Genomic DNA, 23,295 nt, shown 5'->3' with positions numbered 1-23,295 from the left:
TGCCCCTCCGACAGTGCGGCGCTCCCTCAGTACCGCCCCTCCGACAGTGCGGCACTCCCTCAGTACTGCCCCTCCGACAGTGCGGCGCTCCCTCAGTACTGCCCCTCCGACAGTGCGGCGCTCCCTCAGTACTGCCCCTCCGACAGTGCGGCGCTCCCTCAGTACTGCCCCTCCGACAGTGCGGCGCTCCCTCAGTACTGCCCCTCCGACAGTGCGGAGCTCCCTCAGTACTGCCCCTCCGACAGTGCGGCGCTCCCTCAGTACTGCCCCTCCGACAGTGCGGCGCTCCCTCAGTACCGCCCCTCCGACAGTGCGGCGCTCCCTCAGTACCGCCCCTCCGACAGTGCGGCGCTCCCTCAGTACCGCCCCTCCGACAGTGCGGCGCTCCCTCAGTACCGCCCCTCCGACAGTGCGGCGCTCCCTCAGTACCGCCCCTCCGACAGTGCGGCGCTCCCTCAGTACCGCCCCTCCGACAGTGCGGCGCTCCCTCAGTACTGCCCCTCCGACAGTGCGGCGCTCCCTCAGTACCGACCCTCCGACAGTGCGGCGCTCCCTCAGTACCGCCCCTCCCTCAGTGTAGCGCTCCCTCAGTACTGCCCCTCCGACAGTGCGGCGCTCCCTCAGTACCGCCCCCTCCCTCAGTGCAGCGCTCCCTCAGTACTGCCCCTCCGACAGTGCGGCGCTCCCTCAGTACCGCCCCTCCGACAGTGCGGCGCTCCCTCTAATCCTCTTTCGAATTTAACCCTTAGAGTCCAGGTAGCATTGCAGTGTCTGACATGAAACCCCTCCCCCTTCTTTTTTGCAGTACCCTGATTGGCTGGAGGCCCACCGCGAGTCCCTGCCGGGGGAGGAGCTGCGGAAGTACCAGCAGCAGCACTGCATCATGGGCCGGATCTGCGAGCAGTTCGAGGGGGAGCGGGCGGGGGAGGAGGAGGGCCAGCAGAAGGCCCGCTTTGAGAGCATACTGGACCTGATGCAGCAGGTGGGCGGGGGACCCGGGGCTGGAGGAGCTGAGGTGGGTGGGGTGGGGGCCCGCGGGAGGCGCAAGGGAACCACCCAGGAGGCTCCGGCCAATTTTATTGGGGGTTTGCGAGGCCTCATGCAGTCGAATATCTGCGGCGGGGAGGTGGATATTGGAGGGGCGGTGCAGGGGGGTGGCGGGGAGGCGCAAGGGAACCACTCAGGAGGGATTTCGGTCGCCGTTCCGGCCAATCGTGCTGAGGGTTCGCGAGGCCTCGTGCAGTCGAATATCCACGGCGGGGAGGTGCATATCGGACAGGAGTGGGGGGGGGGGTCAAACAAGAGAAGGCACCTTCGGGGGAGGTGGGGAGGGACAGCGGTGAGGTCGCCAGACTGGACGCTATGGCACTGAGGCACACTCGCTCAACGTGCCAGTCTCCCCCCGTGTGTCAGGGGAGCCTTGCGACAGGAAGATGGGGACATCTGTTATTCAGTTGAGCTGTGAATCCTCAGGCATCTCTCTGGAGCTGACACTAACCCTGTCTCAATCTCTCTCGCTCTCCCGCACACTCTCTCTCCCCCTCCCCCCTCTCTCTCTCTCTCCGTCTCTCTCCCCCCTCCCCCCTCTCTCTCTCCGTCTCTCTCTCTCTCCGTCTCTCTCTCTCTCCGTCTCTCTCTCTCTCCGTCTCTCTCTCCGTCTCTCTCTCTCTCCGTCTCTCTCTCTCTCCGTCTCTCTCTCTCCGTCTCTCTCTCTCTCCGTCTCTCTCTCTCTCCGTCTCTCTCTCTCTCTCCGTCTCTGTCTCTCTCCGTCTCTCTCTCTCTCTCCGTCTCTCTCTCTCTCCGTCTCTCTTTCTCTCCGTCTCTCTTTCTCTCCGTCTCTCTTTCTCTCCGTCTCTCTTTCTCTCCGTCTCTCTCTCTCTCCGTCTCTCTCTCTCCGTCTCTCTCTCTCTCCGTCTCTCTCTCTCTCCGTCTCTCTCTCTCTCCGTCTCTCTCTCTCTCCGTCTCTCTCTCTCTCCGTCTCTCTCTCTCTCCGTCTCTCTCTCTCTCCGTCTCTCTCTCTCTCCGTCTCTCTCTCTCTCCGTCTCTCTCTCTCTCTCCGTCTCTCTCTCTCCGTCTCTCTCTCTCTCCGTCTCTCTCTCTCTCTCCGTCTCTCTCTCTCTCCGTCTCTCTCTTTGTCTCTCTCTCTCTCACCCCTGTCTCTCTCTCTCTCTGTGTCTCTCTCTGTCTCTCTCTCTCTCTCTCTCTCTCTCTCTCTCTCTTTGTCTCTCTCTCTCTCTGTCTCTCTCTCTCTCTCTCTCTCTGTCTCTCTCTCTCTCTCTCCCTCAATCCTCAGCTTCAAGACCTCGGAGAACCGCCGAAAGAACTCGCAGATGTGGTGAGTTCCGATTTTGAAACGTCCTTCTCGATTCCGGCTGCGGTTATACAAAGATTCGTGCGCGTGTCTGAATAGACCTGCCCGGGAGTGTTTGATGGGACAGTGTAGAGGAAGCTTTACTCTGTATCTAACCCGTGCTGTACCTGCCCCGGGAGTGTTTGATGGGACAGTAGAGGGAGCTTTACTCTGTATCTAACCCCGTGCTGTACCTGCCCTGGGAGTGTTTGATGGGACAGTGTAGAGGGAGCTTTACTCTGTATCTAACCCGTGCTGTACCTGCCCTGGGAGTGTTTGATGGGACAGTGTAGAGGGAGCTTTACTCTGTATCTAACCCCGTGCTGTACCTGCCCTGGGAGTGTTTGATGGGACAGTGTAGAGGGAGCTTTACTCTGTATCTAACCCCGTGCTGTACCTGCCCTGGGAGTGTTTGATGGGACAGTGTAGAGGGAGCTTTACTCTGTATCTTACCCTGTGCTGTACCTGCCCTGGGAGTGTTTGATGGGACAGTGTAGAGGGAGCTTTACTCTGTATCTAACCCCGTGCTGTACCTGCCCTGGGAGTGTTTGATGGGACAGTGTAGAGGGAGCTTTACTCTGTATCTAACCCGTGCCGTACCTGCCCTGGGAGTGTTTGATGGGACAGTGTAGAGGGAGCTTTACTCTGTATCTAACCCGTGCTGTACCTGCCCTGGGAGTGTTTGATGGGACAGTGTAGAGGGAGCTTTACTCTTTATCTAACCCGTGCCGTACCTGCCCTGGGAGTGTTTGATGGGACAGTGCAGAGGGAGCTTTACTCTGTATCTAACCCCGTGCTGTACCTGCCCTGGGAGTGTTTGATGGGACAGTGTAGAGGGAGCTTTACTCTGTATCTAACCCGTGCCGTACCTGCCCTGGGAGTGTTTGATGGGACAGTGCAGAGGGAGCTTGGGCCCAGGGTTGCAATGCTTAAACCTTGATTGCTTCTCCTTATTTCTCTTCCCACGCCCCCAACCCCCCCTCTCTTCAATCAGCCTCCTGGACTGAACTTCGACTTGGACGGGATGAACCTATCGGAGAACGCGGCACTGGGGAGCGAGCAGTGTGTGGTGATGTGACGGAGCCCCGCCGATTCTGTTTCACAGTCAGCCTTTTGCCCTCCGACCCGCCCCTCCAGCCCAACCCCATCATACCTGCAACACGAGACACCCCCACACCCGAGAACTGGGCAACATTCTACCTCCTGCCCTGAAGGTGCGTTCTCTCGCAGGTGCACACTGCCTCCCCTCCGATCGCCCTCCCCCTCCCCCTCCGATCGCCCTCCCCCTCCGATCGCCCTCCCCCTCCGATCGCCCTCCGACTCCCCTCCGACCCCCCCTCCCAATATTACTCCCCAAATCAAAGTCCAAATGTTTTTTTTACAATGGCGCACATTCTCCGAGCCGCGATAGGTCCGTTTCTGCGGTGAGACCGGAGCCGATTGGGCCAGCCCTTGGCACCCGGAATCTTTCTCGCCCGCCATTGGCCACGCCTCTCGATTGTGATTGGGCCTCGTCACGGGCGACGGAATGGCAGCTTGACCCCTCAACCTTTAGCCCCCCCCCCACCCACAACTCTCTTGACAACCCGTCGGCCAATCGGCTTCCACCTGTCGAATCCGCCTGGGGGGGGCGGAGCCAAACACCCACCCCCCAAGATCCAGTCCTTCCATTGGTTGGGTGGAGTTGCTGCCCATTGATTGGTCAACTTTAAGACAATAAGAGTTTTAATTGGCCGCTGTATGTTGTTCCAACTAACTGGTCTTTGTACGAGTCTTTATAAGCTGGCCCTGCTTCTATCATGAATGGTTGAATAATTAATGTATTAAAGATTTTTGATTGAAATTGTGTTCCAACGCATTTATTCACATCTCTCCTCATGGCATCTCGCACGCCCCACAAAGACATGCATTGCATCGCCTCTGAGTCAGAAGGTTGTGGGTTCAAGTCCCACTCCAGAGACTTGAGCATAAAAATCTAGGCTGACGCTCCCAGTGCAGTGCTGAGGGAGTGCTGCACTGTCGGAGGGGCGGTACTGAGGGAGTGCCGCACTGTGGGAGGGGCGGTACTGAGGGAGCGCTGCACTGTCGGAGGGGCAGTACTGAGGGAGTGCTGCACTGTCGGAGGGGCAGTACTGAGGGAGTGCCGCACTGTCGGAGGGGCAATACTGAGGGAGCGCCGCAACGTCGGAGGGGCGGTACTGAGGGAGTGCCGCACTGTCGGAGGGGCAGTGCTGAGGGAGCGCCGCACTGTCGGAGGGGCAGTGCTGAGGGAGTGCTGCACTGTCAGAGGGGCAGTACTGAGGGAGTGCTGCACTGTCGGAGGGGCAGTACTGAGGGAGCGCCGCACTGTCGGAGGGGCAGTACTGAGGGAGCGCTGCGCTGTCGGAGGGGCAGTACTGAGGGAGTGCCGCACTGTCGGAGGGGCAGTACTGAGGGAGCTCTGCACTGTCGGAGGGGCAGTGCTGAGGGAGCTCAGCACTGTCGGAGGGGCAGTACTGAGGGAGCGCCGCACTGTCGGAGGGGCAGTACTGAGGGAGCTCAGCACTGTCGGAGGGGCAGTACTGAGGGAACGCTGCACTGTCGGAGGGGCAGTACTGAGGGAGTGCCGCACTGTCGGAGGGGCAGTACTGAGGGAGCGCCGCACTGTGGGAGGGGCAGTACTGAGGGAGTGTCGCACTGTCGGAGGGGCAGTACTGAGGGAGTGCTGCACTGTCAGAGGGGCAGTACTGAGGGAGTGCTGCACTGTCGGAGGGGCAGTACTGAGGGAGTGCCGCACTGTCGGAGGGGCAGTACTGAGGGAGCTCTGCACTGTCGGAGGGGCAGTGCTGAGGGAGCTCAGCACTGTCGGAGGGGCAGTACTGAGGGAGCGCCGCACTGTCGGAGGGGCAGTACTGAGGGAGCTCAGCACTGTCGGAGGGGCAGTACTGAGGGAGCGCCGCACTGTCGGAGGGGCAGTACTGAGGGAGCTCAGCACTGTCGGAGGGGCAGTACTGAGGGGGGGCAGTGCTGAGGGAGCGCCGCACTCTCGGAGGGGCGGTACTGAGGGAGCGCCGCACTGTCGGAGGGGCAGTACTGAGGGAGCTCAGCACTGTCGGAGGGGCAGTACTGAGGGGGGGCAGTGCTGAGGAAGCGCCGCACTGTCGGAGGGGCAGTACTGGGGGAGCGCCGCACTGTCGGAGGGGCAGTACTGAGAGAGCGCCGCACTGTCGGAGGGGCAGTACTGAGGGAGCGCCGCACTGTCGGAGGGGCAGTACTGAGAGAACGCCGCACTGTCGGAGGGGCAGTGCTGAGGGAGCGCCGTACTGTCGGAGGGGCAATACTGAGAGAGCGCCGCACTGTCGGAGGGGCAGTACTGAGGGAGCGCCGCACTGTCGGAGGGTCAGTACTGAGGGAGCGCCGCACTGTCGGAGGGGCAGTACTGAGGGAGCGCCGCACTGTCGGAGTGGCAGTACTGAGGGAGCGCCGCACTGTCGGAGGGGCGGCACTGTCGGAGGGTCAGTACTGAGGGAGCGCCGCACTGTCGGAGGGGCGGTACTGGGGGAGCGCTGCACTGTCGGAGGGGCGGTACTGAGGGAGCGCTACACCGACGGAGGGGCAGTACTGAGGGAGCGCCGCACTGTTGGAGGGGCAGTACTGAGGGAGCGCCGCACTGTCGGAGGGGCAGTACTGAGGGAGCGCCGCAGTGTCGGAGGGGCAGTACTGAGGGAGCGCTGCACTGTCGGAGAGGCAGTACTCAGGGAGCGCCGCACTGTCGGAGGGGCAGTACTGAGGGAGCGCCGCACTGTCGGAGGGGCAGTACTGAGGGAGCGCCGCACTGTCGGAGGGGCAGTACTGAGGGAGGGCCGCATTGTCGGAGGGGCAGTACTGAGGGAGTGCCGCACTGTCGGAGGGGCAGTGCTGAGGGAGCGCCGCACTGTCGGAGGGGCAGTGCTGAGGGAGCGCCGCACTGTCGGAGGGGCAGTACTGAGGGAGCGCCGCACTGTCGGAGGGGCAGTACTGAGGGAGTGCCGCACTGTGGGAGGGACAGTACTGAGGGAGCGCCGCACTGTCGGAGGGGCAGTACTGAGGGAGCGCCGCACTGTCGGAGAGGTTATAATTAAGATGAGATGTTAAACTAAGGCTCTCAGGTTTACCCAAAAGATCCCATGGCACTATTTTGAAGAAGAGCGGGGGAGGTCTGCCTCTACCAACATCACTAAAACAGATTATCTGGTCATTTATCACATTGCTGTTTGTGGGGGCTTGCTGTGCGCAAATAGGTTGCCGTGTTTCCCACATTACAACAATGACTACACTTCAAAAAGTACTTGATTGGCTGTGAAGCAACTTGAGATGTCCTAAGTTCGTGAAACATGCTGCATAAATGCAAGTCTTTCTAACACACCTGATACACCGCCCAGAGAAAGACTTGCATTCATGTGTCACCTTGCCTGGATGAGTGCAGCTCCAACAACACTCAGGAAGCTCGACACCCTCCAGGACAAAGCAGCCCTGCTTGATCGGCACCCCATCCACCACCTTAAACATTCACTCCCTCCACCACCGGCGTACCGTGGCTGCAGTGTGGACCATCTACAAGATGCACTGCAGCAACTCGCCAAGGCTTCTTCGGCAGCACCTCCCAAACCCGCGACCTCTTCCGCCTAGAAGGACAAGGGGCAACAGGCGCGCGGGAACACCACCACCTCCAAGTTCCCCTCCAAGTCACACACCATCCTGACTTGGAAATATATTGTCCGTTACTTCATCGTCGCTGGGTCAGAATCATGGAACTCCCGCCCGAACAGCGCTGTGGGAGCACCTTCACCACACGGACTGCAGCGGTTCAAGAAGGTGTATCACCACCACCTTCTCGAGGGGCAACTAGGGATGGGCAATAAATGCTGGCATTGCCAGTGACGCTCGCATCCCAGGAATGAATGAATGAAAAGAAACCTTATTACATCTCTCACACGCGCACATATACACTGCACACCTATTTTGCACACAATAGGATTGACAAGCTGAGAAGGAGACAAGGAGTTAATGTGTGTTTGTTTGGGTAGGTGCTGGGTAGAAAGAGGAATATTGGAGGTAGGGCACAGGAGAAATCCCACTGCTCTTCTAACAGTGTCCGTGGGCTCCTTAACATGCACCTCGGGGAGGGGATCGGAGGGGAGGGGGATCAGAGGGGAGGGATTGGAGGGGAGGGGGATTCGAGAGAAGGGGATTGGAAGGGAGGGGAATTGGAGGGGAGTAGGATTGGAGGGGAGGGAATTGGAGGGGAAGGGGGATTGGAGGGGAGAGGGATCGGGGGGAAGGGATCAGTGGGGCGAGGGAATTGTTGGGGAGGGGGATTTGTGGGGAGTAAAATACCACCCGCCCCAACCTTTCCAACAACCACCTGCCTTTTGCCTCAGAGTGAGACGCCTTTTTAGGGTAAAGGAAGTGACCTTGTGGGGGGTCACGTGACAGTTGACCAATCGCTTCCAGGTGAATGACTGGCTTCTGTCCTTAATTGCCATGAAGGTTGGTTGGAATACTGTTTGACAGTTGGAGGTTCGATGGCAATGTGAGAGGGACAAACAGAGAGTCAGTAAGTAAGTGTTGAGTTCTTTATTCCCTTCCCCCCCCTCGACATTGCAGTGGGTGTCTTGTACCTGGGGACTCCATGACTGACACTGGGATAGTTAATGGTTGGCTGATGTAGAGAAACAGGAGGAGGCCCATTCAGCCCCTCGAGCCTGTTACACAGGAACAGGAGGAGGCCCATTCAGCCCTCTCGAACCTGTTACACAGGAACAGGAGGAGGCCCATTCAGCCCTCTCGAACCTGTTACACAGGAACAGGAGGAGGCCCATTCAGCCCCTCGAGCCTGTTACACAGGAACAGGAGGAGACCCATTCAGCCCCTCGAGCCTGTTACACAGGAACAGCAGGAGGCCCATTCAGCCCCTCGAGCCTGTTACACAAGAACAGGAGGAGGCCCATTCAGCCCCTCGAAGCTGTTACACAGGAACAGGAGGAGGCCCATTCAGCCCCCTCGAGCTTGTTACACAGGAACAGGAGGAGCCCATTCAACTCCTCGAGCCTATTACACAGGAACAGGAGGAGGCCCATTCAGCCCCTCGAGCCTACTCCGCCATTCAATCAGATCACGGCTGATCTGTATGTTAACTCCATTTACCTGCCTTTCTCCGTATCCCTTGATATCCTTAACCAACAAAAATCTATCGTTCTCAGTCTTTAAAGCTCCAATTGACCCCCAACCTCGACAGTTTTTTGTTGGAGAGTGTTCCAGATTTCCACCACCCTTTGTGTGGAAAAAGTGCTTCCTGACATCACCCCTGAACGGCCTGGCTCTAATTTTAAGGTTCTTGAGCGCCGCCCCCCCACCCCAGAGGAAATAGTTTCTCTCTGTCTTGATCCAATCTTATAATTTATTCATCTTGAACACCTCGATCAGATCACCACTTAATCTTTTGCACTCAAAGGACGACGAGCCTCGGTTTTTGGGTCGCGAGGCGAGGGCGGCGGGAGATAACCGGTGTTTAAAGGGGAAAGTACCTCCCGAATTAAAGGGACCTGTGGATGGGCAGGATCAAGAGATGGGAGTATCTTGAGAACAACAGGGAGCTGCCATCTCCACTGAAACTGTGCATTTATTAATCTTTCTCAATTGCTTCTCTTCAGCGTTTTCAGATCAAATCCGGTGGGGAAGAGTTAGGTTTGAGTGGGCCAGGGGCGGGGAATTGTATTTCAGTCAAGTTAACATTTTTGATCTCTTGATTTTTCTTTTTAAACAAGATTTGTAAGTCAGATGAAGCAGTCAAGGGTGGGAAGGGGAGGGGGTATTCCAAGATGGCGGCGCCCATGCAGACAGGAAGTGGTCTATCTGCATCCTGTGTCCCTGCAGTGATTTTCTTTTAATAACTATGTTTGCTGCTGGAAGTTTTCCTTTGGGGAGGTCAAGTAAAACATGAGAACATTGTTTGATTTACTTTTTTTTTTAAATGTAGATGATTAGGTTAATTTTGAATGAATTATCAGCAGGTAAGGGGTTTTGGTAGCAATATTGCAAAGGTGGTAAAACAAGATGGCGGCTGGCTCATATGGGGATACCAGGCAGCCCTCCCTTAGCAAGATGGCGGCCGGCTCATGGGAAGCTAGGTCGCCCTCCTTTAGGAAGATGGCGAACGGGTCATGCAGAGGTACACAGGTAGTCCTCCTTTAGCAAGATGGCGAACGGATCATATGGAGGAACACAGGTAGTCCTCCTTTAGCAAGATGGCGACCGGATCATGTAGGCGAAAACAGGCAACACTCCTTTCCTAAAATGGCGATCGGCAACTATAGCAAGGCGGACCTCCTTCACCAAGCTGGCGGCCGGCTAATGGGAAAAAACCCTGGAATTTGGGCTTTAACCGAATGACTAAGGCGACGGGGTAACACACGGAGAATATTGTTCGCGAGAGGGGGTGGGGGGAAAAAGGCCGTGTAGAGGAAAAAAAAATGTGAAAAAGCCCTAATAAGGAATGGTGGTGGAATTCCAAGATGGCGGGCCTTTAGCAAGATGGCGTCCGGGTGTCCCCCTTTTGTGGTGTTGGTGGGGGGGGGGTGGAAGTGAGGCTAACCGGTGGACGCTTTCTACCAGCGGGGTGGGGCTGACTAATTTTAATTTTCGTTTTGGCAGGCGGCGGCGGTATGGACTTGTTTTTAAAATAAAAAAAAATAAACAGAGTGGGGGGCGTTGGCGGCCATTTTTGTTGTTGTTGTGTTTTTTTTGCCCCGCAGCGGCCATTTTGCGTGGCGGCCATTTTTGTTTGTTGTATTTTTTTTGCCCCGCAGCGGCCATTTTTGTTGTGTTTTTTTTGCCCCGCAGCGGCCATTTTGTGCCGGCTTCAAAGCCAACTTTATTGGCATTTTTATTTCAAAAAGGAAGAAGGAGGCGGCGCCCACAACAAAGATGGCGGCGGAGGGAAGAGGGCCTAGCAGAGGCAGAGCTGCTGCAGCTGGGCAAGAATGAGGCCTGGGGCCCCCCAGCAAGCTGCAGAAATCACAAACAGCCTCCAGCCAAATCTATATTTGAAAGTTGGCCTTTGAGGAGGAAGGGAAGGGGGTGGGTGGGGGGGGGAGGGAGGGAGGGTGGGGGAGAGGAGCGAACCGTCACGCCTTTGTATTTTGGGGTGGGCGTGCGAGGTGAGTTGAGCCGGGGTTGTGTTTTGTTCAAATGCTTTTTCTGTCGCGGTGGGGGTGGGGGGGCGGAGGGAACGGGCGCTTCCCGTCTCCGTCGGGGTGACTTCCTGTCGCGCGCGCGGGGATGGGGGGAGCACTGCCACGGGAGGGCGGCCGGCGGGGTCTGTTTTCCTTCGCCAGCCCGGCTCCGGGTCGGTTAGGGTTCTCTCGATCGGCCCGGTGGGCCCGGGAGGGTCGGGAAACGACCCAGCGTCCTCGGGCCGGAGGTTGTTGTCGCTCGGCCGGGCGCCGCCACGGGAGGGCAGCCGGCGGGGTCTGTTTTCCTCCGCTCGCCCGCGCTCCGGGTCGATTCGGGCCCCTCTCGATCTGGGAGGGAAGGAATAGGAAAGGGGGGTGCTGCTAAGCGGCTTCGGACCGCGATTGTTGCCGAGCGCCGCCACCGGAGGGCGGGCAGCGGGGTAACGCTTTCGGACGGTCGCACGCCACCCGGTCGATTCGGGGCGTCTCAATCTGCCCCGGGTGGTGAATTGGGAGGGTAGCAAAAAGGGGGTAAATATTGATAATGCGAATGTTATCTCTTTTTTAAAAATGTACTTTGTGTGTGTGTCTAAATCGAGCATGTGTTAGAGAAAGAGCGAGAGGAACCGTGGCCCAGGAACTTTATATTCAGGATTAAATAGTTGTTATATTGAAAGCGGAGCTGAGGCAAAAGGGCAGCTAAGATCTTAATGGCGGAGCAGGTTCGAGGGGCCGAATGGCCTCCTCCTGCTCCTATTTCCAATATAAATGTGTATATTATCTGTTTATTCTTTGCAAGTATCACTAGATCAGGTATTTAATGAATTGTAGGGCGAGGAATAGCCCAGCAGCAGGTAAACTACTAATTATCTGCAGTTTAAATATGTATATTTGTTTATGCTGGATGTGTATCAATAGATTGTCAATTATCGAATAATATTCGAGTTGGTGGAAGGGTGTTTTATCAGACTTGGGGTACCACGACTGCTAACCACCTACATGGGTCAGTTTTGGGTTCATATGCCGCACTCCCTCAGTACTGCCCCTCCGACAGTGCAGACCTCCCTCAGTACTGCCCCTCCGACAGTGCGGCGCTCCCTCAGTACTGCCCCTCCGACAGTGCGGCGCTCCCTCAGTGCCGCCCCTCCGGCAGTGCGGCGCTCCCTCAGTGCCGCCCCTCCGACAGTGCGGCGCCCTCTCAGTGCCGCCCCTCCGGCAGTGCGGCGCTCCCTCAGTGCCGCCCCTCCGGCAGTGCGGCGCCCCCTCAGTGCCACCCCTCCGGCAGTGCGGCGCTCCCTCAGTACCGCCCCTCCGGCAGTGCGGCGCTCCCTCAGTACCGCCCCTCCGGCAGTGCGGCGCCCCCTCAGTGCCACCCCTCCGGCAGTGCGGCGCTCCCTCAGTACCGCCCCTCCGGCAGTGCGGCGCCCCCTCAGTGCCACCCCTCCGGCAGTGCGGCGCTCCCTCAGTACCGCCCCTCCGGCAGTGCGGCGCTCCCTCAGTACTGCCCCTCCGGCAGTGCGGCGCTCCCTCAGTGCCGCCCCTCCGACAGTGCGGCGCCCCCTCAGTGCCACCCCTCCGGCAGTGCTGCGCTCCCTCAGTACCGCCCCTCCGGCAGTGCGGCGCTCCCTCAGTACCGCCCCTCCGGCAGTGCGGCGCTCCCTCAGTGCCGCCCCTCCGGCAGTGCGGCGCTCCCTCAGTGCCGCCCCTCCGGCAGTGCGGCGCCCCCTCAGTGCCGCCCCTCCGGCAGTGCGCCGCCCCTCCGGCAGTGCGGCGCTCCCTCAGCGCCGCCCCTCCGGCAGTGCGGCGCTCCCTCAGCGCCGCCCCTCCGGCAGTGCGGCGCTCCCTCAGCGCCGCCCCTCCGGCAGTGCGGCGCTCCCTCAGCGCCGCCCCTCCGGCAGTGCGGCGCTCCCTCAGCGCCGCCCCTCCGGCAGTGCGGCGCTCCCTCAGCGCCGCCCCTCCGGCAGTGCGGCGCTCCCTCAGTACTGCACTGGTAGTGTCAGCCTAGATTTTTGTGCTCAAGCCTCTGGAGTGGGGCTTGAACTCACAAGCTATTGACCCTGAGGTGAGAGTGAAACTAGACCAGGCTGGTACCAGGGATGAGGGACTTCAGTGACGTGGAGAGACTGGAGAAGCTGGGGTTGTTCTCCTTAGAGCAGAGAAGGTTAAGGGGAGGTTGACCAGAATGGTACCAGGGATGAGGGACTTCAGTTACGTGGAGAGACTGGAGAAGCTGGGGCTGTTCTCCTTAGAGCAGAGAAGGTTAAGGGGAGATTGACCAGAATGGTACCAGGGATGAGGGACTTCGGTTACGTGGAGAGACTGGAGAAGCTGGGGTTGTTCTCCTTAGAGCAGAGAAGGTTAAGGGGAGATTGACCAGAATGGTACCGGGGATGAGGGACTTCAGTTACGTGGAGAGACTGGAGAAGCTGGGGTTGTTCTCCTTAGAGCAGAGAAGGTTAAGGGGAGATTGACCAGAATGGTACCAGGGATGAGGGACTTCAGTTATGTGGAGAGACTGGAGAAGCTGGGGTTGTTCTCCTTGGAGCAGAGAAGGTTAAGGGGAGATTGACCAGAATGGTACCAGGGATGAGGGACTTCGGTTACGTGGAGAGACTGGAGAAGCTGGGGTTGTTCTCCTTAGAGCAGAGAAGGTTAAGGGGAGATTGACCAGAATGGTACCAGGGATGAGGGACTTCAGTTACGTGGAGGGACTGGAGAAGCTGGGGTTGTTCTCCTTCGAGCAGAGAAGGTTAAGAGGAGATTTGATAGAGGTATTTAATATCAGGAAGGGTTTAGATGGAGTAAATAAGGAGAAACTGTTCCCAATGACTGAAGGGTCGGTAACCAGAGGACACAGATTTAAGGCGATGGGCAAAAGAACCAGAGGGGGAGATGAGGGAAACCTTTTTCACTCAGCGAGTGGTTAGGATCTGGAATGCTTTGCCTGATAGGGTGGAGGAGGCAGACTCAATAGGAGCGTTCCAAAGGGAATTGAATAAATACTGGAAGGTGAAAAGATCGCAGGGATATGGGGAGTGAGCGGGGGAGTGGGACAGACTGGGTCGCTCTTCGAGAGAGACAGCGCAGACTCGATGGGCCGAATGGCGGCCTTCTGAGCTGTTACTATTGTATGATTCTATTCTATTCGGTCATCAAATAATTTATACATTAATAGTAAGAGTTGGAGGAGTGAAACCAGGTATACAGGAACAGGAGGAGGTCCATTCAGCCCCTCGAGCCTGTTACACAGGAACAGGAGGAGGCCCATTCAGCCCCTCGAGCCTGTTACACAGGAACAGGAGGAGGCCCATTCAGCCCCCTCGAGCCTGTTACACAGGAACAGGAGGAGGCCCATTCAGCCCCCTCGAGCCTGTTACACAGGAACAGGAGGAGGCCCATTCAGCCCCTCGAGCCTGTTACACAGGAACAGGAGGAGGCCCATTCAGCCCCTCGAGCCTGTTACACAGGAACAGGAGGAGGCCCATTCAGCCCCCTGGAGCCTGTTACACAGGAACAGGAGGAGGCCCATTCAGACCCTCGAGCCTGTTACACAGGAACAGGAGGAGGCCCATTCAGTCCCCTCGAGCCTGTTACACAGGAACAGGAGGAGGCCCATTCAGCCCCCTCGAGCCTGTTACACAGGAACAGGAGGGGGCCCATTCAGTCCCCCTCGAGCCTGTTACACAGGAACAGGAGGAGGCCCATTCAGCCCCTCGAGCCTGTTACACAGGAACAGGAGGAGGCCCATTCAGCCCCTCGAGCCTGTTCTGCCATTCAACGAGATCATGCGACCTAACTCCTTATACCCGCCTTCGGCCCATATACCTTAATAACTTTGGTTAACAGAAATCCATCAATCTCCGATTTAACAGTAACAATCGATCCCCAGCATCAATTGCCCTTTGCGGAAGAGAGTTACAAACTTCGACCACCCTTTGTGTGTAGAAGTGTTTCCTAACATCACTCCTGAAAGGTCTGGCTCTAATTTTTAGACCGTGCCCCCTAGTCCTAGAATCCCCAACCAGCGGAAATAGTTTCTCTCTGTCTACCCGATCAGTTGCCCTTAATATCTAGAAAACCTCCATCAAATCACCCCTTAACCGTCTAAATTCTAGGGAATACGAGCCCGAGTGCGTGTAATGTCTATACATACATATTTAGCTGAAATGTGTTTGTTCTACTTAAATATACTGTCTGCAGAACCTCAAAAATGTTTTAGACTTGAAAAAGAGGGCCTTGAATCATGAGAATTAGGAGCAGGAGTAGGCCATTCGGCCCCTCGAGCCTGCTCCGCGATTCAGTGAGATCATGGCTGACCTTCTACCTCATCTCCACATCCCTTGATTCCCTTAATATCCAAAGATCTCTCGATCTCAGCCTTGAATATACTCAACGACTGGGGCCGAGAATTGCAAAGATTCACCGCCCTCTGAGTGAAGAAATTTCTCCTCATCTCAGTCCTGAGTGGCCGACCCCTTATTCTGAGACTGTGGCCCCTGGTTCTAGACACTCCAGCCAAGGGGGAAGCATCCTCTCGGCATCTACCCTGTCAAGCCCTGTAAGCATCGTATATGTTTCAATGGGATCACCTCTCAATCTTCTAAACTCTAGGGGATATCGGTCTAGTCTAGTCAAGGTAAGCAGGCAGGTGCAGCAGGCGGTTAAGAAGGCAAATGGTATGTTGGCCTTCGTAGCGAGAGGGTTTGAGTACAGGAACAAGGATGTCTTGCTGCAGTTGTACAGGGCCTTGGTGAGACCGCACCTTGAGTATTGTGTGCAGTTTTGGTCACCTTATCTGAGGAAGGACGTTCTTGCCATGGAGGGAGTGCAGCGAAGATTCACCAGACTGATACCTGGGATGGCAGGAATGACGTATGAGGAGAGAATGAGTCGATTGGGCTTATATTCGCTGGAGTTTAGAAGAATGAGAGGGGATCTCACTGAAACTTATAAAATTCGAACAGGACTAGCTGCAGGAAGGATGTTCCTGATGGTTGGAGAGTCCAGAACCAGGGGTCACAGTCTAAGGATAAGGGGTAAGCCATTTAGGACTGAGATGAGGAGGAATTTCTTCACCCAGAGAGTGGTGAACCTGTGGAATTCTCTACCACAGAAGGCAGTAGAGGCCAATTCATTAAATATATTCAAGAAGGATATATTTCTTAAGGCTAAAGGGATCAAGGGATATGGGGAGAAAGTACTGAATTTGGATGATCAGCCATGATCGCATTGAATGGCGGAGCAGGCTCGAGGGGCCGAATGGCCTACTCCTGCTCCTATCTCTCTATGTTTCTATAATCTCTCCTCATAGGGCAACGCCTCATCCCAGGAATCAGTCTGGTGAACCTTCGTTGCAATCCCTCTATGGCAAGTATATCCTTCCTTGGGTAAGGCGACCAAAACTGTGCACAGTACTCCAGGTGCGGTCTCGCCAAGGCCCTGTACAACTGCAGCAAGATGTCTTCATTCTTATACTCCAGTCCCTTCGTAGTAAAGGTTAACATACTATTTGCTTTTAGAATCGAGGTGTTTAAGATGATTTGAAGGGTTTGCTAGGGTGGAGAGTGAGAAACTCTTTCCTCTGATGGGGCGGGTGAGCCCAGAACAAGGGGGCAGAACCTTAAAATTAGAGCCAGGCCGTACAGGGGTGATGTCCGGAAGCACCACTTCACACAAAGGGTGGTGGAAATGTGGAACGTACTCCCTCAAAAAGCTGTCGAGGCTGGGGGGGGGGGGGGTCAGTGGAAAATTTCAAGACTGAGATTGATGGATTTTTGCTGGGTAAGGGTCTTGAGGGTTACGGAACCACGGCGGGTAGATGGAGTTAAGATACAGATCAGCCATGATCTCATTGAATGGCGAAACAGGCTCGAAGGGGCTGAATGGGCCTCCTCCTGTTCCTGTGTAACAGGCTCGAGGGGCTGAATGGGCGGCCTCCTGTTCCTGTGTAACAGGCTCGAGGGGCTGAATGGGCCTCCTCCTGTTCCTGTGTAACAGGCTCGAGAGGGGCTGAATGGGCCTCCTCCTGTTCCTGTGTAACAGGCTCGAGGGGGCTGAATGGGACTCCTCCTGTTCCTGTGTAGCAGGCTCGAGGGGGCTGAATGGGCCTCCTCCTGTTCCTGTGTAACAGGCTCGAGGGGCTGAATGGGCCTCCTCCTGTTCCTGTGTAACAGGCTCGAGGGGACTGAATGGGCCTCCTCCTGTTCAACAGTCTCGAGGGGCTGAATGGGCCTCCTCCTGTTCCTGTGTAACAGGCTCGAGGGGCTGAATGGGCCTCCTCCTGTTCCTGTGTAACAGGCTCGAGGGGACTGAATGGGCCTCCTCCTGTTCCTGTGTAACAGGCTCGAGGGGCTGAATGGGCCTCCTCCTGTTCCTGTGTAACAGGCTTGAGGGGCTGAATGGGCCTCCTCCTGTTCCTGTGTAATAGGCTCGAGGGGGCTGAATGGGCCTCCTCCTGTTCCTGTGTAACAGGCTCGAGGGGCTGAATGGGCTCCTCCTGTTCCTGCGTAACAGGCTCGAGGGGGCTGAATAGGCCTCCTCCTGTTCCTGTGTAACAGGCTCGAGGGGGCTGAATGGGCCTCCTCATGTTCCTGTGTAACAGGCTCGAGGGGGCTGAATGGGCCTCCTCCTGTTCCTGTGTAACAGGCTCGAGGGGGCTGAATGGGCCTCCTCCTGTTCCTGTGTAACAGGCTCGAGGGGCTGAATGGGCTCCTCCTGTTCCTGTGTAACAGGCTCGAGGGGGCTGAATGGGCCTCCTCCTGTTCCTGTGTAACAGGCTCGAGGGGGCTGAATGGGCCTCCTCCTGTTCCTGTGTAACAGGCTCGAGGGGGCTGAGTGGGCCTCCTCCTGTTCCTGTGTAACAGGCTCGAGGGGCTGAATGGGCCTCCTCCTGTTCCTGTGTAACAGACTCAAGGGGACTGAATGGGCCTCCTCCTGTTCCTGTGTAATAGGCTCGAGGGGGCTGAATGGGCCTCCTCCTGTTCCTGTGTAACAGGCTCGAGGGGGCTGAATGGGCCTCCTCCTGTTCCTGTGTAACAGGCTCGAGGGGCTGAATGGGCTCCTCCTGTTCCTGTGTAACAGGCTCGAGGGGGCTGAATGGGCCTCCTCATGTTCCTGTGTAACAGGCTCGAGGGGGCTGAATGGGCCTCCTCCTGTTCCTGTGTAACAGGCTCGAGGGGGCTGAATGGGCCTCCTCCTGTTCCTGTGTAACAGGCTCGAGGGGCTGAATGGGCTCCTCCTGTTCCTGTGTAACAGGCTCGAGGGGGCTGAATGGGCCTCCTCCTGTTCCTGTGTAACAGGCTCGAGGGGGCTGAATGGGCCTCCTCCTGTTCCTGTGTAACAGGCTCGAGGGGGCTGAGTGGGCCTCCTCCTGTTCCTGTGTAACAGACTCAAGGGGACTGAATGGGCCTCCTCCTGTTCCTGTGTAACAGGCTCGAGGGGCTAAATGGGCTCCTCCTGTTCCTGTGTAACAGGCTCGAGGGGGCTGAATGGGCCTCCTCCTGTTCCTGTGTAACAGGCTCGAGGGGCTGAATGGGCCTCCTCCTGTTCCTGTGTAACAGGCTCGAGGGGCTGAATGGGCCTCCTCCTGTTCCTGTGTAACTGGCTCGAGGGGCTGAATCGGCCTCCTCCTGTTCCTGTGTAACTGGCTCGAGGGGCTGAATGGGCCTCCTCCTGTTCCTGTGTAACAGGCTCGAGGGGCTGAATGGGCCTCCTCCTGTTCCTGTGTAACAGGCTCGAGAGGGCTGAATGGGCCTCCTCCTGTTCCTGTGTAACAGCGTCAAGAGGGCTGAATGAATCATCTCCTGTTAGTTTTGTCTTCATCCTCTTTTTTTTTTTTTCCCCCCCAAACCCAGGCTCTCAAAATCCGTAGATAACCTTGAGGCACTTGGCGAGATGGGAGATCAGAACGAGCAGTCAGACATCAAGCCTGACTTCAACACTGGTAGGTGATCGCGTCTAGAATCGCAGAATCACAGAAACCTACTGCACGGAAGGAGGCCATTCGGCCGGGGTGGGGGGGGGATGCAGTTTTCCCCGGTGTCCTGGGGCCCATAATTACCCCCTACCGACACCTCAAAACAAATAATCAGGTCATTATGACGTTGCTGCTTGTTGGGAGCTTGCTGTGCGCAAACTAGCGACCTCGTTTCCTACGTTACATCGAAGATAGGAACAGGAGTAGGCCATTCGGCCCCTCGAGCCTGCTCCGCCATTCAATGCGATCATGGCTGATCATCCAAATTCAGTACCCTGTCCCTGCCTTCTCCCCATATTCCTTGATCCCTTTAGCCTTAAGAAATATATCCAACTCCTTCTTGAATATATTTAATGAATTGGCCTCCACTGCCTTCTGTGGTAGAGAATTCCACAGGTTCACCACTCTCTGGGTGAAGAAATTCCTCCTCATCTCTGTCCTAAATGTCCTACCCCTTATCCTTAGACTGTGACCCCTGGTTCTGGACTCCCCGACCATCGGGAACATCCTTCCTGCATCTAGTCTGTCCAGTCCTGTTAGAATTTTATAAGTTTCAATGAGATCCCCTCTCATTCTTCTAAACTTCAGCGAGTATAAGCCCAATCTTTCCGCATATGTCATTCCTGCCATCCCAGGTATCAGCCTGGTGAATCTTCGCTGCACTCCCTCCATGGCAAGAACGTCCTTCCTCAGATAAGGCGACCAAAACTGCCCACAATACTCAAGGTGCGGTCTCACCAAGGCCCTGTACAACTGCAGCAAGACATCCTTGTTCCTGTACTCGAATCCTCTCGCTGCGAAGGCCAACATACCATTTGCCTTCTTAACCGCCTGCTGCACCTGCATGCTTACCTTCAGCGACTGGTGCACAAGGACATCCAGGTCTCGTTGCACTTCCCCTTCTCCCAACCTATTGCCATTCAAATAATAATCTGCCTTCCTGTTTTTGCCACCAAAGCGGATAACCTCACATTTATCTACATTATATTGCATCTGCCATGCATCTGCCCAATCACCCAACCTGTCCAAATCGTACTGGAGTTTCTCGGCATCCTCCTCACAGCACACACGCCCACCCAGCTTTGTGTCGTCTGCAAACTTGGAGATATTACATCCAGTTCCCTCGTCTAGATCATTAATATATATTGCAACAATCACTGCACTTTAGAAAAGTACTCCATTGACTGTGAAGCACTTTCGGTTGTCCTGAGGTGGTGAAAGGCGCTCTAGAAATGCAGGTTCTTTATTGAATAATGTTCGGGTACAGAAAGGGAGTTTGAAAATATCTTGATGCACAAGTCTGTCAGTTACATTTTGTTGCCGTGAGCATGTCACTCAATTCAAATACAAACATCCCGTGATTTTTTTTAAAAGTCGACAACAACAGCAACTTGTATTTATATAGCGCCTTTAACCTAGTAAACCATCCCAAGGTGCTTCACAGGAGCGATTATCAAACAGAATTTGACGCCGAGCCACGTCAGGAGATATTAGGGCAGGTGACCAAAAGCTGGGTCAAAGAGGGAGGTTTTAAGGAGCGTCTTAAAGGAGGAGAGAGAGTCGGAGAGGTTTAGGGAGGGAATTCCAGAGCTTGGGGCCCAGGCAGCTGAAGGCACGGCCGCCAATGGTGGAGCGACGGAAATCGGGGGATGCTCAAGAGGGCAGAATTGGAGGAGCGCGGAGATCTCGGAGGGTTGGAGGAGGCTACAGAGATAGGGAGGGTTGTAGGGGCTGGAGGAGGTTACAGAGATAGGGAGGGGTGTTGGGGCTGGAGGAGGTTACAGAGATAGGGAGTGGTGTAGGGGCTGGAGGAGGTTACAGAGATAGGGAGGGGTGTAGGGCTGGAGGAGGTTACAGAGATAGGGAGGGGTGTAGAGCTGGAGGAGGTTACAGAGATAGGGAGGAGTGTAGGGGCTGGAGGAGGTTACAGAGATAGGGAGGGATGTAGGGGCTGGAGGAGGTTACAGAGATAGGGAGGGTTGTAGGGGCTGGAGGAGGTTATAGAGATGGGAAGGGTTGTAGGGGCAGGAGGAGATTACAGAGATAGGGAGGGGTGTAGGGGCTGGAGGAGGTTATAGAGATGGGAAGGGTTGTAGGGGCTGGAGGAGGTTACAGAGATAGGGAGGGGTGTAGGGGCTGGAGGAGGTTACAGAGATAGGGAGGGGTGTAGGGGCTGGAGGAGATTACAGAGATAGGGAGGGTTGTAGGGGCTGGAGGAGGTTACAGAGATAGGGAGGGGTGTAGGGGCTGGAGGAGGTTACAGAGATAGGGAGGGTTGTAGGGGCTGGAGGAGGTTACAGAGATAGGGAGGGGTGTAGGGGCTGGAGGAGATTACAGAGATAGGGAGGGTTGTAGGGGCTGGAGGAGGTTACAGAGATAGGGAGGGGTGTAGGGGCTGGAGGAGATTACAGAGATAGGGAGGGTTGTAGGGGCTGGAGGAGGTTACAGAGATAGGGAGGGGTGTAGGGGCTGGAGGTGGTTACAGAGATAGGGAGGGGTGTAGGGGCTGGAGGAGGATACAGAGATAGGGAGGGTTGTAGAGGCTGGAGGAGGTTACAGAGATAGGGAGGGGTGTAGGGGCTGGAGGTGGTTACAGAGATAGGGAGGGGTGTAGGGGCTGGAGGAGGATACAGAGATAGGGAGGGGTGTAGGGGCTGGAGGAGATTACAGAGATAGGGAGGGGTGTAGGGGCTGGAGGAGGTTACAGAGATAGGGAGGGTTGTAGCGCTGGAGGAGGTTACAGAGATAGGGAGGGGTGTAGGGGCTGGAGGAGGTTACAGAGATAGGGAGGGTTGTAGGGCTGGAGGAGATTACAGAGATCGGGAGGGTTGTAGGGGCTGGAGGAGGTTACAGAGATAGGGAGGGGTGTAGGGGCTGGAGGAGGTTACAGAGATAGGGAGGGGTGTAGGGGCTGGAGGAGGTTACAGAGATAGGGAGGGGTGTAGGGGCTGGAGGAGATTACAGAGATAGGGAGGGGTGTAGGGGCTGGAGGAGGTTACAGAGATAGGGAGGGGTGTAGGGGCTGGAGGAGATTACAGAGATAGGGAGGGGTGTAGGGGCTGGAGGGGGTTACAGAGATAGGGAGGGGTGTAGGGGCTGGAGGAGGTTACAGAGATAGGGAGGGGTGTAGGGGCTGGAGGAGGTTACAGAGATAGGGAGGGTTGTAGGGCTGGAGGAGGTTACAGAGATAGGGAGGGTTGTTGGGGCTGGAGGAGGTTACAGAGATAGGGAGGGTTGTCGGGGCTGGAGGAGGTTACAGAGATAGGGAGGGTTGTAGGGGCTGGAGGAGGTTACAGAGATAGGGAGGGGTGTAGGGGCTGGAGGAGGTTACAGAGATAGGGAGGGGTGTAGGGGCTGGAGGAGGTTACAGAGATAGGGAGGGTTGTTGGGGCTGGAGGAGGTTACAGAGATAGGGAGGGTTGTAGGGGCTGGAGGAGGTTACAGAGATAGGGAGGGTTGTAGGGGCTGTAGGAGGTTACAGGGATAGGGAGGGGTGTAGGGGCTGGAGGAGGTTACAGAGATAGGGAGGGTTGTAGGGACTGGAGGAGGTTACAGAGATAGGGAGGGGTGTAGGGGCTGGAGGAGGTTACAGAGATAGGGAGGGGTGTAGGGGCTGGAGGAGGTTACAGAGATAGGGAGGGGTGTAGGGGCTGGAGGAGGTTACAGAGATAGGGAGGGGTGTAGGGGCTGGAGGAGATTACAGAGATAGGGAGGGACGAGGAGGCAATGGAGGGATTTGAAAACAAGGATGAGAATTTTAAAATCTAGGCTTTGCTTAACCGGGAGCCAATGCAGGTCAGCGAGGACGGAGGTTATTTAAACAAAGTTATTTAAATTCTCAGAGCTGATTCCTAACGTCTCATCCGCAAGACGGCACTTCAGACAGTGCAGCACTCCCTCGGTAGTGCCCCTTCGACTGAAGCCTCAGATCCCTGGGATGAGAGGGCTGTCCTATGAGGAGAGATTGAGTCGACTGGGCCGATACTCTGTGGAGTTTAGAAGAATGAGAGGTGATCTCATTGAAACTTATAAGATTCTGGGAGGGCTTGACAGGGTCGATGCTGAGAGGCTGTTTCCCCCTTGGCTGGGGAGTCTAGAACCAGGGGTCACAGTCTCAGAATAAGGGGTCAGCCATTTAGGACTGAGATGAGGAGGAATTTCTTCACTCAGAGGGCGGTGAACCTGTGGAATTCTCTACCACAGAGGGCTGTGGAGGCTCCGTCGTTGGGTATATTCAAGGGTGCGATCTAACCCGTGCTGTACCTGCCCTGGGAGTGTTTGATGGGACAGTGTAGAGGGAGCTTTACTCTGTATCTAACCCCGTGCTGTACCTGTCCTGGGAGTGTTTGATGGGACAGTGTAGAGGGAGCTTTACTCTGTATCTAACCCGTGCTGTACCTGCCCTGGGAGTGTTTGATGGGACAGTGTAGAGGGCGCTTTACTCTGTGTCTAACACCGTGCTGTACCTGCCCTGGGAGTGTTTGATGGGACAGTGTAGAGGGAGGTTTACTCTGTATCTAACCCGTGCTGTACCTGCCCTGGGAGCGTTTGATGGGACAGTGTAGAGGGAGCTTTACTCTGTATCTAACCCCGTGCTGTACCTGCCCTGGGAGTGTTTGATGGGACAGTGTAGAGGGAGCTTTAATCTGTATCTAACCCCGTGCTGTACCTGCCCTGGGAGTGTTTGATGGGACAGTGTAGAGGGAGCTTTACTCTGTATCTAACCCGTGCTGTACCTGCCCTGGGAGTGTGTGATGGGACAGTGTAGAGGGAGCTTT

The 23,295-nt window shown here is 56.2% G+C and overlaps 2 protein-coding genes across 2 annotated transcripts in view; both read left to right on the top strand.

The window, feature by feature from the left end:
- Nucleotides 1-784: 784 nt before the first annotated feature.
- On the top strand, nt 785-4,193 carry pex19 (peroxisomal biogenesis factor 19; the record flags this gene model as incomplete). The annotated part of the gene is made up of 3 exons (XM_085978196.1): nt 785-982; nt 2,294-2,335; nt 3,345-4,193. Coding segments are annotated over 3 exons (324 nt in total), but the record flags the coding sequence as incomplete, so codon positions are not given.
- Nucleotides 4,194-10,271: 6,078 nt separating this feature from the next.
- dcaf8 (DDB1 and CUL4 associated factor 8) overlaps nt 10,272-23,295 on the top strand; it is a 28,808-nt gene continuing 15,784 nt past the window's right edge. Inside the window, 2 exon segments of the mRNA XM_085978195.1 lie at nt 10,272-10,527; nt 18,396-18,484. Of these exon segments, the coding sequence (XP_085834321.1) occupies nt 18,436-18,484 (49 nt within the window). The 5' untranslated portion in view covers nt 10,272-10,527; nt 18,396-18,435.

This window comes from Somniosus microcephalus, unplaced genomic scaffold (assembly GCF_052327205.1).
Source record: "Somniosus microcephalus isolate GS21.2 unplaced genomic scaffold, FLI_Smic_1.0 unresolved_chr6, whole genome shotgun sequence".
Lineage (NCBI taxonomy): Eukaryota > Metazoa > Chordata > Chondrichthyes > Squaliformes > Somniosidae > Somniosus > Somniosus microcephalus.
Note: the sequence above shows the minus strand (reverse complement) of the source record. Positions and strands in the feature narration are given on the sequence as shown.